The sequence below is a fragment of the Cladophialophora psammophila genome (genome assembly GCF_000585535.1).
Source record: "Cladophialophora psammophila CBS 110553 chromosome Unknown aczJe-supercont1.21, whole genome shotgun sequence".
Lineage (NCBI taxonomy): Eukaryota > Fungi > Ascomycota > Eurotiomycetes > Chaetothyriales > Herpotrichiellaceae > Cladophialophora > Cladophialophora psammophila.
The window spans coordinates 491695-505026 of NW_006912942.1; the positions used below are offsets into that span (position 1 = coordinate 491695).

At 51.7% G+C, this 13332-nt stretch overlaps 2 protein-coding genes across 2 annotated transcripts; both read right to left on the reverse strand.

The window, feature by feature from the left end:
* Positions 1-841: 841 nt before the first annotated feature.
* A1O5_10821 (uncharacterized protein) lies at positions 842-1689 on the reverse strand (the record flags this gene model as incomplete). The annotated part of the gene is made up of 3 exons (XM_007751395.1): positions 842-1189; positions 1244-1405; positions 1465-1689. 3 exons carry the CDS (start codon positions 1687-1689, stop codon positions 842-844), a joined length of 735 nt encoding a protein of 244 aa, XP_007749585.1.
* A 3460-nt stretch (positions 1690-5149) lies between these two features.
* Positions 5150-7555, reverse strand: A1O5_10822 (uncharacterized protein; the record flags this gene model as incomplete). The annotated part of the gene is made up of 4 exons (XM_007751396.1): positions 5150-6770; positions 6826-7255; positions 7311-7351; positions 7404-7555. The coding sequence occupies 4 exons, from the start codon at positions 7553-7555 to the stop codon at positions 5150-5152; spliced, it is 2244 nt and encodes a 747-aa protein (XP_007749586.1).
* Between the last annotated feature and the right edge of the window lie 5777 nt (positions 7556-13332).

Here is a 13332-nt window from a genome sequence, read left to right on the forward strand (position 1 = left end):
TACAGGATCCTGTCTAATCCAGTCCGATACCTTCTCGTCTTCTGACATCGTTGGAGAGGAACTGGCTTGGCTGGTGACTGGTCGCTCCCTCCAGCTTGTGCTGCGTCTGCGTCTGCGTCTGTCTCTGGCACTGGTCTCTCCCCGTATTCATGCAAGAGCCTCGAAATGGGGTTTCAGACCAAGACGTCGAAAGGAAATGCCAGCCCAGCCATTTCCCCTTCTCCGGATTGTTATTGAGACCCATTCGCGGTTTCGCGGCCACAATTCTGAGCTCCAACCAGCTCGAATCATTTCCCCACTGGTGACAGACAGCTCAAGTCTTTGCTTGGAAGCAAGACTCGCGTCCAAAGTTATACCTTGGTTCCCCATATCTTGGCCGTGATGTTTTCAACTTCACTCGATCGATCGATGGGTGCCTGGAATGCATAGTTAATGGCATGCCTAAAGGCACCATGGGTATGCTTCCAGATATGGTAGTCGTCTTCGATATTTCCAGACGGCTGGCAGAGAGTGATGGCTTCCTCGATGATTGGCTGGCATGATCTTCTTTTCTTTTCCCCTTCAAGAATAGGTAGAGCCAAAGCACATGTGCTTCACGCAGCCGTGGCCTATATGTAGAGTGGACGGAGGAAACCCTGTATCACTCATGTGCATAGACAGTCTGGCCTTGAGACCCTGCTTCCGGAGTAGGTCTAGACTTTGAAAATATTATACATCCCGACGGAAAATGACAATAGACATTGCCAGGAACACACGTATGTCGTCTATTGGACCTGACAATGCATTCGGCCGGTTTCCCGAATCTAGGTTGTGCTGCGAACACGGCTGATATGCTCCTGTGTCAGGGCACTCCAAGATTTGACGGCAACGTCTCGTCCATTTCTAATGCCAATACCTGATCATGTTGATGCTCGCACAGCAAAAGCTCGTTCGCTAAGAGTGAGTCGTGGCTGCATGTAGACAGAAAGGAGTCTGTGCTTGCTTGCGAGACAGGAGAAGTTGTCGGTGGTTGTCGAGAGAAAAGCATTCTGATCAAGGACTGGTATTCTTTCTCGACCCTCTTGTACTTTTCATCCAAGTGGTTGTAGTTGGCTTGCAGAGCGAAAAATCTCTTCTCAAGCTGAGCTACGTAGCGTTTCTGTCGTTCACGGTGTGCCCGTTGAGCTGCACGATTTTGGGCACGACGACGCTGTGAGAGTCTGAGTTAGCTTGACAAGACTAGTTTTCATTAGATGGGACGCACCTCCCCGGGGATGTCAATAACCACTTCTGTCATAGGGGAACTGGTATTTGATATGGCCTTTGCCTGCCTTTCAGTGTTGGGCGGTGGTGTGCCCTCTGTTTCTAGGATTCCACAGGAGAGTGCAGAGCTTGCATAGTTACTCCTACAGTTGTTTGACTCAACCTGAGAAAAGAGAAGTATTAACAGAGATTCGAACCCTAGAAAAGTCGAGGGGATAATACCACGTCAATCAGAAACTTGTCCATTACTTCAGGATCAAACAGGTCGCAGTCTTCATCCAATAACGGCTTAGAGCTCCTTACACGCAGACGATCGACGTGACCAGGTTCATGGCTTGGTTGACTTGGCAAATCGGCCGCCAGTGGTTGGTCCCAGTCATAAGTGAAGGCTGCCCATGTGTCGTATGGACCGATTTCAAACAGATCTTGCGTGTCCAATTTGTTCATTCTGTCCAGTGGGCCAAGGTTGAAGGTTGTAGATTGAAAGGGAGTTGGTCCTTGAAGGCTATATCATGTATTCGACTGAATAGCGTGATGGAAGGCTGGCTATTAAAGAGACTTAATATTCGAAACAGGCGGTTGTTTGCAGCCGAAGCGGGCAATTGCCAATCTTGTGCTGTCCACTGGCTTCCTTCGTAACCTTTTGGTCACATTGTCCCTGCAGTTCCTTTAGTGGGGCTGATCATCACAGATATAACCGGGTTGCTGAGTCCATCGAGATCAGGCGCAAGTAGTGCTGACAGATGAATTTCGTAAGGATCCTCTCAGGGCAACAGTAGCCTGCAATCGTAATGGAACCCTGTACGAGCTCCGGTAAGATGACGACACTTGAAGTCCCATATGGACTGCATCTCGCTTCAGGACCCAGGTAAGTGGTGGATAAAGGAGTCTGAGTCAGTGAAAGGCCGCAATCAACCGATACGGTGCTGCAAGCCGGCGAAAGGAGGCAGTAGGAGGCAGTATTCTTGAAACGACTTGCGGTTATCTACTTCGCCAACCCTAGCATCCACTGTCTAGGCCTTCATTGAAACGATCTCTGCAACCCATTAGTCATACAAATAGTCACGGATGAGGAAAGGCACCCCTAAACGAAGATGCTTGCTTTGGGTTCTGCAAACTCACATGCGTATATGTCCGGATCCAATTCGACAAGCATTCAACGAAGGTCATCCATGGATAGACAAGGAATAGACCTTACCCAAAAGAGAAGGTCAACCTTGCCAATTCCGGGGGTGCAAATGCTTCTAGAATCTTTCTGAACCGTCCAGACCTAGCTTCAGGCCCGTGCAGACTGAACCTTTGCCCTTAACTGTCCGTCGGAAATCCACACACGCTGTAGTATTCGACGATTCGTCATCCAATGCCACAGCCTGCAATTTGTCCAATCGCCGTTGTCGTTGTGTTTCCCCGACTCGGAGCAGCACTAAGCAAACTCTTGGAAGGATAGGTATTGCCTAATGAAGAATGCCAGAGCCGTGGAACGAATCCATTGTCTGCCTTCACCAGCCCTCACGCCGAAGGAATGGGAGATCGCAAGGTTTGAACTTAACCGGAATTGTGTTGTGCTGTGCTTGCTGGACCCAGGCCCGAGGCAGACATAGACTCTGACGGAAGGTGGATCAGGTCGGTAACCGCAATCGATACCGTCTAAAGCCGGTTTCAATACCAGGAGAATCTAATATCGGTGTAGGAACAGTTTGATGACTTATCTTGGTGGCAGGAGGCTCCGCAGCAAGATCCGTGCCGTGGTTCAGCTAGAGGAGCCGGTAATCAAGGTGCCACCATCTGGGCAAAACCTGGGCAAGTTCGGTATTAAAACCCGTTTGGGGCGGCTTGCATAACGAGCTAGCTGGTATGACTTGACCGAATGTACAAGATTGACGGAGTGCAGGAGTTTTTGTCAGTTCCGCTAGGTGTATGAAATGCCTCAGGTTATCTGGTCATGAACTGCAGTCTTCCCCGAAAAAGAACCTGTGAGGCAGGTATTGTCGCACGAATCCGTCAACCAGGTCACCGATGTTGCGTAGAGAGTCTCTGGGGTTCCTCCCTGATCCTTAATGATAGACTTAGCAGTAATGGCTGTGGAGACAGGACTCCCGCTAGTGTAAAATGGTCTGCTGCGGCCGCCAGAGATGATGTTCACTATTAGTGTTCCGATGGAATTGCTGCTTTAGAGATGTTGGAAACTGATTGAAGTTGATGAGGTTTTGGACGATTGTCGCAGGCCTACCCAGGATTTGCCTGGAAAGGAAAGCTTTTTCAGAGAGCCTCAGATGCTCAGCATTAGTAGGGCCACTCTACGCTCTCTGAAGGCTCACCTAAATCCTCATATACGTGTAATCAGGCTTGTGATTCGGATACGCCTGGCTTCACGCATCTTTCCTAGAGCCTGGCTGATTACTGCTGGAGCAACGCCAACAACATCAGCAGCGGAAAAGCTAAGCTGCTTTCCTTGCAATCTGGGGCCAGTTTCGAATGCGGTTCGTAATGCTTAATACGTGAGAAGTAGCTCCGTGTGATGGATTTCAGGACAGGGTTGAAGTACATTTATTGTCACATAAACGTGTTATATGATGCACAGAGGCGCTTGCGCTGGTGTTGACAGCAAAGTCTTCTCACGCCAGTGTAGAGATCCTCCATCGATCTGTTCATCAGATGCAGCGGCGTCTGTTTAACCCACAAACATCGTCAGCACGTGGTACCCTGTAGCCTCGAGCGTTGGCTAATGGTCGCACTTGAACAGCATCTCGGTACGAGGTTGTTGAAGTGTGACGAGTAGAGGCGATGGGATCAGTTTGCACCTGCCTCAGCTAGGTTTGATGGCGAATGCGCTTGATCGCTTCGAACTGACTGCTTGAATTAGTGGTGGATACGCAGTACAGATAGCTGGCTCGCAGGATAAGCTTGTCTACATCCTGCATGTGTGGTGGTTGGTGGTGGATGTGGTAGCTGTGATGTGGACTTTGCGGTAAAACATTTCAAAATGTTGCTTGGTGCCTGTGACGTATGCAGTTGGTACATGACGTCGGCGTGGTTGTGCAGACACTAGCTGACTAAACATGCGCCTTACCGGGTTAGGCTAGGTCAAGAGGAAAATTCCCATGCAGCCTCGTGGACCGGGCTCGGACAAGGCTGTGGATATTGTACATGAAACGTTGCACCACAAACGATCGAACAACTGATCAACGACAGCTGAATGTGTCCAGTCCTGCAGATTGATATACAAAGTACAGACTCGCCTCGGCTTCCGTCTCTGTACTCTCAGCCCCCACCAATTTTTGCTTGCATTCGATTATTACCGTGCTTCACCACCCTGCCATGTCGGTGCCACCCTCATGTTTCCTTTGCCCTCCTTCGCCCCTCCCTGTTTACCGTGCAGAGATCTAGCATAATGTAATTATTTCATTCTCGATCCCATCGTGTTCGTGCCTGAAAACTGTATCTTCCCAATGTATGCCATACAAAAAGCCCTCTCCAATCACCCTGGAACCAGAGAGACACAAGGACCCTTGTTCTTCGCTCCAATCCTTGTCTTCGAGAATGTGCAATGCCATTGTGGCACAATGTGCAATAAGACAAGCGGGAGCCCTACTCCTCTTTTCAATGCTGTATGTACTAGAAGAAAAAAAAGACACAAAAGTCGCAGGGTTCAACATCTCCATTCAACCGTGCGTTGTCCACCAAACTCATCTCAATGCTTTTTCGCTGAGGTGACGGGCCATATCAGGCCCATCAAGTCGTAATGTTCGCGGACGCCGATCATTAAAGTATATGGGAAACCAAAGCAACAGTCAACCGATATATGTGATACTGTGTGGCCAAGTTGAATCTTCATCATGTTGTTCGCCGAAGTGCAACAAATCGTCAATCCAGGTTAAACTTGCACAAACTGTGCTGACACACCCTCTCAACGGATGCTCAAGATCTGCCGAGGTGCGAAGCTGCTGGTGCTGCTATGAGCCGATGGCTCCGAGTCGATATTGGCACTTCCGCTATCCCCACTTCCAGCGCTAGCACTGGCACTCCCAGTCAGACTTTTCACAGGTGGTTTTGGTGGGAATGGTTTGCTCACCCCGGCCTGATCAATTTGATGTGGAGGTATCATGCTGCCTTGACCTGGAGGGTATCTGGGTACTGGTGCAGGTATCCCTCCCGGTGGGGACGGTCGACCATTGCGTTGTCCTGGTTGCATATAAGGATCGTTGGGAGGTGACGGTCGGTTGGGGCCTCGTCCAGCCGGCCCGAACGGATTGCCTGGAGATCGACTTGTCCGCCTACTAGGCGGACCGGGATATGGTCCTCCATTCGGTCCCAGTTCTTGAAGCCGGCTTGCTGTTAGGGAATTTGCACGTGACTCATCCGCCATTTCCTTGCGATCCACAGATCCGTACCGGTTGGATGAAAAGCCCATCATCGGGTTGTCAAGGATATTTTCTCCAAGTATGGGCATATCAGACATAAGCTGGGCACTGGTCCGATGCCTGTTTGGGTTGGGTCGGCCATAAGATCCGGGGCGCATGCCGTTCCCATTTACAAAGACATCTTTCCGCAATTGATTCTGGCTGGTTGTCCGTTTAGTCCGCCTTGAAGTAACGCTCATCATGTCAAAATTGTCCGGGTCGATGGGGGGCATTGGAGGACCACGTGCTTGCATTGGATCAAAATAATCGTCGTCATCATCGTCATCATCAAAATCCTGATGACGGTTGTGCGACGTTCTTCGGCCCGAGCGATTTCTGATTGCCATCTCCTGTTGTTTCAGGTGCAGCTCCTTCTCTCGTAGCATCAGTTCTCGTTCGCGCATTGATGCTGCGGGAGGGCCGGCATTGTCAGGGAAATTGGCGGCCACATCGCCGTCGGGCAGTTCGTCGTAAAGGACAACATGACTAAATTCATCCAGGTTCGTCTCGTCGTAGGATGGCCGACGCTGCATCTGACTAGGTCCCCGGGGCGGGTAACTGCTTGGCGGCCCGCGGAAGCCGTTGATGGGAGGAGGACCGCGTCTTCCAGGTGGTCCCATGGGTGGTCCCATGTTGGGACCGCGCATCGGCCTGGGAGCTCCATTGACGGGTGCGTTCGGATGTCGAGGGGGAGCATTTGCGAGAGACATCGTTCTGGGAGGAGGTTGCATTACGGATGGCGATTGTGGCATGGTAGTAGAAGCGACAGGACGGTCCTTATTGACAGTGTTGACATGACGTAGCATCGTGTACAGGGTCTCGAGTCGGGGCACCTTGATACTTGCCTTTTTGGCTAGTTCGACCGGAGAGCCAAGATAGGTCTCGACCTCCATGGGACGGCGGGCTGTGAAGTCCTGGTACATTGTACTGGGATCTTGACTTGACCCGATCATCGACTGGATTGTCGTTTCCTTGAAGTTGCTCGGAAACTTGCAATCTTGTGCATGGGCGATCTGTACCAACTCTTCAATAATATCGGATATCAGGTCATGCACACCGGGCAAACGAATCAGGTCCGAGAGACTTGGTGTTTCGAAAAGCACGCTTGTCGGATGGAATGCAATGGGCCTAGAGATGGAGGTTAACTGCCGTGATCTTTGCACCAAAATGAGACATCACCAACCCGATCATCCTCTCAAACTGCTGCTGTTTAATATTTGTAGACACCTTGCAGTCAACCTGGGCAGTGGTCAAGGTCATGGCCAGGGCTTCCGACATGTCCCTCTGAATCGACTCTGGTATCGTGGCATTCTTGCTTGCCGGCCCAACCCAGATCTCCGTGGAACCGGTGTGTTCAAATTCGCTCGACCCCAGTTGGGTTAAATCGGCGCCAGAAACGAGGGACAAGACCACATTTGTGGGAAATCGTTCTTCAAGTTGTTGTTCCACTCCCAGTGTGTTTGTCGTGTTCACAAGAATACAGGTATGCTGAGGAGTGACGACCGATTGGATTATATCTGCTAAATTGTAGACGTCGGGTAGGGCTTTGACGCAGAGAAGGACGTAGTCGAAGGCTGCCTGCTGGTTCGCTGCCTCTTCAGGGCTTTGGACGACTTTGGCCGAGTCAGCTTCCATCTTCGCCAAAAAAAAAGTCATGGATTGACATACCGTATCGGGGCTTAAATCTTTCATTTCCGTACAGTGAAGATCTGAGAGTGTCAGTGGTGGGCGGGAAAGTTTGAGGAGATCCAGATTGCTCACTTGAAGGAGACTCCGTATTGGGCCACAGTCTGGTAATTCGCTTTCCAGACCAGAGTCACATCACAGGCGTTGGTGGCCTGCAGCCGCCATGACAAGAAGGCAGAAACTGCATTTCCACCCACTATGCAGCAGCGTCTTAGTTCTCGATTCATTTCAGGTGGAATGGGCGGCGAACAAAGCAAAGAGAAAAGGAGACAAAGGCCGAAATTCCAATGGATGGTTGAGCGGGCCTGCGCAAGACAGGGCAGGGTAGGTCAGCAAAAGTCATGCTCACCTGAGAGGACTCGCAGTCGAGGCGGAGAAGGTGCCATTACGCGTCAGGGCACCAAGTTGGGCGGGTTGATTTATCAATTACAGGCGGCCTGAGAAGGCACGTCCCGGAGAGCTGCGAGGTGGTGGTTGCGACTGAAGCTGTCCAAAAATTATGTTGTTCCTCGTCTCAACTAGAATCCGCGTATTATTTCCTGTGTCTCGAACCAAACACACCAACACTTTTTGAGTCCCCAAGTCTACGCCTGCGATGATGTGGGAGATGCGAAGAGAGCGAGCGGAGGGGGAGCGCGGCAGGGGGTTAATAGATCGTCGGCGACATTGAACTGAAACGAGAGACTTTTGAAGTAGATTTGTCGGGAGATTGATTCGAGGGTGACGAGGAGGGTTCGTTTCAACACCCAGACTTTGTTTCCTGGTCGCGGGAGGGATGAGGACAGGGCTGCTATAGGAGCGATGCCATGGGAATGCAGAACGTAGGCCGGTTTGCTCGAGTTAAGGTAACGAACGTCGTCGAGGGAATCGGGGGAGGATTAGGAGAGGGAGTGATACAACAAAGGTGAGGTGAAGGCGTAGATTTGTCGCGGTGCAGGTGCAGATACTGGGTACAGATGGTTGTGATTGAAAGGGAGGGCTCGGAGTTGCGCCTGAATTTGGGGGGGGGGGGGGAGCGAAGCGGTCCTGGGTCCTCGTGGAGTGCAGCAGCACCAAGGGCTGAAGGGCGGTGGCCAGTAACAGAATAGAGTGCGTTAGGCGCAACAATTGTGATGCGCAATTCGAAACGAGACGAGGGATAGGCCAGGAACGGCTGCGAAAATAATTCAAGGTGCCCCAGCAGTTGTGCCCCAGCAGTGACCCAGCACTGGCAGTGGGTGCCCACGTCTGCCCAGTCGCGAGTCGCCTAGCGGGCCCTCTCGGTTCCCCTCAACCACTGGCACCAACTGGTGCGAGGGCGTTCAGGCACTGCGCTGCTTTACTCGCCCGACGCATTTCTGTCCAGCGCAGCACATAGCAAACCCAACCTCACAACTTGCATCCAACTCAGCACGCGCGGACACAGCGAGCCATCGCAATCGGACTCAACTAGGCCCGTGCTGGCTAAAGCTCTCGCCAGCGCTAAATGAAAAAAACCAAGGCATTGTCGCTCAGCTCACGCTGCAATGGATCCCATTGTCGTTGTTGTCGCCGCCCGTCCTCGGGTTCAACATCCGCTGAGATCCTCCGTGATTGCCCTCCCGTTCTTGGGCCTTGTACACAGCTAACTCCGTCTTACAGTGCCTGCAAGGGAAAAAGGGCGAACCTACGAGTACGTACATTGTCCGGGTGGCTCTCATCTAGGTAGGTACATTGTCCTAGCGCTCTATATCAGAATCCACCCATGAGAAAGTCTCAGGCGCCAATCAAGAGCTGAACATGTCCTCAGGGGGACCTATATCCGGAAACCTCATAATTTTCTCGAACAGGATGAAATTTCGCGCCAGTCGCGTTGGGCTTCTTTCAATCGACGCCGTTGAAGGTCGATCAATGAGATGCCGTCCAAATGTCCGGGTAACTGAGCCCATCCTCGTCACTTGTTGATGATCCCAAGTTGAGTGAGCTCATCTGGCTCCATGGCTACCATGGCGTTGTCTTGCTGCCGAGAGATAGGGCACGAGCGTTACCTGGAACGAAACTTGACTAGCCAGCTCCCTATCACCGCCACCCGCCTTGTCGGCCCCCCGGTCTGTGGGATATCGTCTCCACTTCCAGCTTCTTTGGATCCAAAATTCCAAAAGCCAGATCCATTTTTACCTTGTTCTGTGCCCCTCCGCGACCTCGCTAGCTTATGCAACTTGATATCGCCTAAAGATGGACAATCAGGAATTTAGGTACCTGGGTATGAAAGTCCTATCTTCAAGCTAGGAGGTCTTCATAGTGGGAGAGTGGTCGGATTTACTCCAAGGTCAACAGGATGAAAACCGTCTGGCGCGATTGTGAAGGATTCCCGGCCCGCCCACTTGCCATGGTCAATTGCCTCCGCAACTTGAGGAAAACGCTATGCGGAAATGGACATCTGCTGCATCAACGAGAGACCTCGCCGACCACTGCGTTTGGATTGCCAGAGAAATATTATATTTCACCACTGAAACATCGCACACCTAGCCCATCCCATCAATCTGCGTTGTCCACAATGAGGCCGAGACTCTGCCAACCGCGAGGGTCGACATGCGGCTGTGACAATGTCCTGGACGAATTGAATACCCCAATGAACATGGGGGGATCTGAAAACACCCCTGGTTGCCTATCCAGTCTAGTCTGAGACTTGCATACGTAGCAACTCTAATTTTGACTCCCACTTTATTCCGGGCGGGAGCATTATTGTCGTTTCGTCTCCTGCTTGTCCATCTGCAATGACGATCACACCGATCTTAGGTATGATGCAGAAGTGGATGAGTACATATACCGCTCACCGCTTCCTGATATCAGCCCAGCCTTCAACCATGGGAAGGCCTCCTAAAGTCCTTCTTCGGCCAAGAAAAGGCAGAGTTACGTACTGCTGTGGACGCAGCTAGCGACTCGAGCGCCACTGAAGCATTGGCGTCATGTTTACGCCAGCGGAGACTACCATCTCCAGAAGAGGACTGGTTCAAGCGGATATTGATGCGTGGCGGTGGAGCCCGAATTCCATGGCACAATCAATTGCAGCCTCGGAGCTTGCAAGGTCCGACGCCATGTCGAACTGTGATGATAAAGAAACATATGCGGAGTACGGATGTACAATCTCATCCTTACCTATACCTTTCTGTGCTATGTGCTTGGGACTGCAAGAGCGATACTGTGTTCGTTCGCGCCTGGCCACAAATGGCCTCCCCCGTACCTTTTGCTTGTTTCCCATCAACTAGCCTGTGTTTGTGTTGGTGACGTGGTCGCCAGGGAGACTTCTGAGGCCTGGGCCTCAAAAGCTGGGCCTAGCGAACGTACGGAGTCCCACAGCCAGCCGCTGAAGCCGCGACTTGTGTTTAATGTTTAAAGGTAAGTACAGCATGCCCTAGTACCACGTTCGGCGTTCGCATCAAAGGTACTGGGTATCCGCAAGCGAAATAGGCCTTATCCGGCAGACCCGGAAGGTTGCTGTGGCTGGGGCTCTAAAAAAGCGAGAATGGTAATCTAAAGTGACAGGGAAGATTCCTTGAACATGCGTCACCAATGTCAGCTCAAAGCAGGATCTGCTGGTTAGGCGTCAAAAAAGGTCCTCCTATGGCGCCGGCCCCTATGATCCTCCGCAAGGCTAACCTAACCCGTCTCCTGCAGATCATCTTGAGCTTTCTGCAGCTTAAAAATCAGGGCTGCGAGATTATTATCTCGCCATCTTGACCAAGGTCGACATCCTTTCTCCTTCCTTATATCTCGCTTGAAAAGACGGTTGCCCGTATTTTTCGGCGCCGAATGCACCTCTAGCTGCATCTAAGTATGAGAAAAGTGTTCACAGTGCCTATAAGTTCGATCTTGACTGATGGGAGACTGCTCTCGGCTCACTTCTGTGCCGACCCGACGAACGGCCCCTGCCATGGTACTGGGTAGAGGCCCGCTCATTTACTGGCAAAATCTCCTTCGACCCTTGATGATTATTATGTGCCTGGGCCCATACCTCGTCTTCTCTCCGAACCGGGAGCTTGCGAGGTAACTGCCTGAGCCATTCGAGTTGCCACCAACGTTATGCCCAGCAATCTGTCGGATGCTATATCCGTTGAATGCGCCTGTTTAGAGGCTGCTTTCCCGAACTGATATTAGCGGACTAGCTACGATTGGGCTTCTGGAAAAGTGTGATAAGCCTTGCTCAAGGCTCCCGGGAAAGGGGTACTGTAGTGGGGTGATGATGGGGAGCATAGCATATATGGCACAACCCATCGATGCTCTGGTTTCGCCTTCGTTTTCGACATGCTGACGTTGCCTCTGTCCAGATGTCTCGAGATGATTTCAATGACGGCATCAATTGACCTGACATGTCCGGTATCGACATCGGTATACGCAAGAATCTGGACCTAATGGTCTTTCACCGTTATGCTCGCCCCCCTAAAAGAGCCAGCTTTTCAGACACAGTTTCATGGTCCTGCGATTTCTTGATGTTGCCAATAATGCCCGACCGAGAGAGAATCCCGCCCTCGTTCTGAACCAGAAAACCTGTTCTGCATTGACGGCCCTCTTTTCTGAGGGGCAATGCCTTTCCTCGCGTGCCTTTGAAGCAAACGGTTCTGTATGGTCTCGGCGAAGGCGCACGAGCACCAAATTTCAACGTCTGGTTGCTTCCTCGAATGAAGTCCTTTGGCGCCAGTACCCAAGTCCTAGATACAAGCCGAAGGCAAGCACAGCGGAGGGGAAAAGATATCATAAGATTGGTAGGTGAGGAATCTCTTGGAGTTGCGTCGACAATGTACACACCTTGTATAAGTCAAGCACCTGATGCTCCGCAGTTGCAGGCGCCAGCCTTTAATGATGAGTTTTAGGCGTCCCCTCTGCTCCCGACAGTGTAAAGATTGGTTGACACAAGGAGCCATTCATGTGGGAAAGTTTTGTCATCGATGAGTGTGAAGTTGCCAAGATGGCTGTGCCGATTATCGCAACTACAGTTTGTGGTACATAGCACCAGCAGCACCAACCGCAGCAGCCCCAGCGGCTTGGGGGGACCATGACTCAGCCGCATAGACGACTTACCCAAAAGATCCGGGACTGACAGTGGTCGTCATCGCCTGGAGGCGATATTTTGGGTTTGTGATCGTTGGGAAGAACAAGGTCTCATTTCTAGAAGAAGCACTAGAAGAAAGCGTTGTCTCCAATAGGTCTATTTCTACATGTACGGAGTATTGGAACACCGTCCCTAAGTGCTTCGAGGTCGTTTTGTGTTCCACGAGCATTAGCTGTGTCTCCCTACCTACAATATGTAATACCTCCATGGGGCTTGCACACAGTAGCGCCGCCTGTTATGAGTAAGGGTAGCCGGCTGTGCAGTGGTCACTGCATGTTGCGAGAGCATTTCGAGGGACCAAGATCCTGCGGCTGGCCTATCTGATCGTCGGATCTCGTGAATTGTGGGTGCGGGATCATTGCTCCATGCTTGGTCAGCCGGGAGAGGCGCCAACTGCGATGCTCGTCACCCACAGTGGCTAGAGGCACTAGGAGGGGGCCTTGAAGGGGGGGATCGTCGCTCTGGGCAATGGTAGTGGGTGCTGGCTGATTCGTCGACGGCAGGGCTCGGGAGCTGAGGACCGCCACAAGGGAATACCTAAGGCACAAGGAGGGAAGCATTTTGGGGAACACCCGTGCACAACGCCGAGTCAAGACGTTTGTCTGGGACAAGGGCGGTGGAAGAAGTAGCTGTTGGTACATATGGTAGGTTGGTAGCAAGTAGGTAAGCAAGCAGTCCAGCTGTCTGTCGGGGAAGAGAAGAAAAGAACACAGTACCCAGTAATACAACACAACACAACACAACACAACACCACATAACACAACGCCCTCCCTTCTTCCCCCTTTTCTCTCCCAGGCAGACTCAGGCACATCTTTGCCCTCTTCTGGGCATAAAATTCTTGGTACGGATTGGTACGGAGCACCTCTACTGGGTAGTGGCCCTGTGGTTCGTCCGCCCTCGGTGCAAGCCGGAGTTTAGCAACCAAAGCAACCCAGC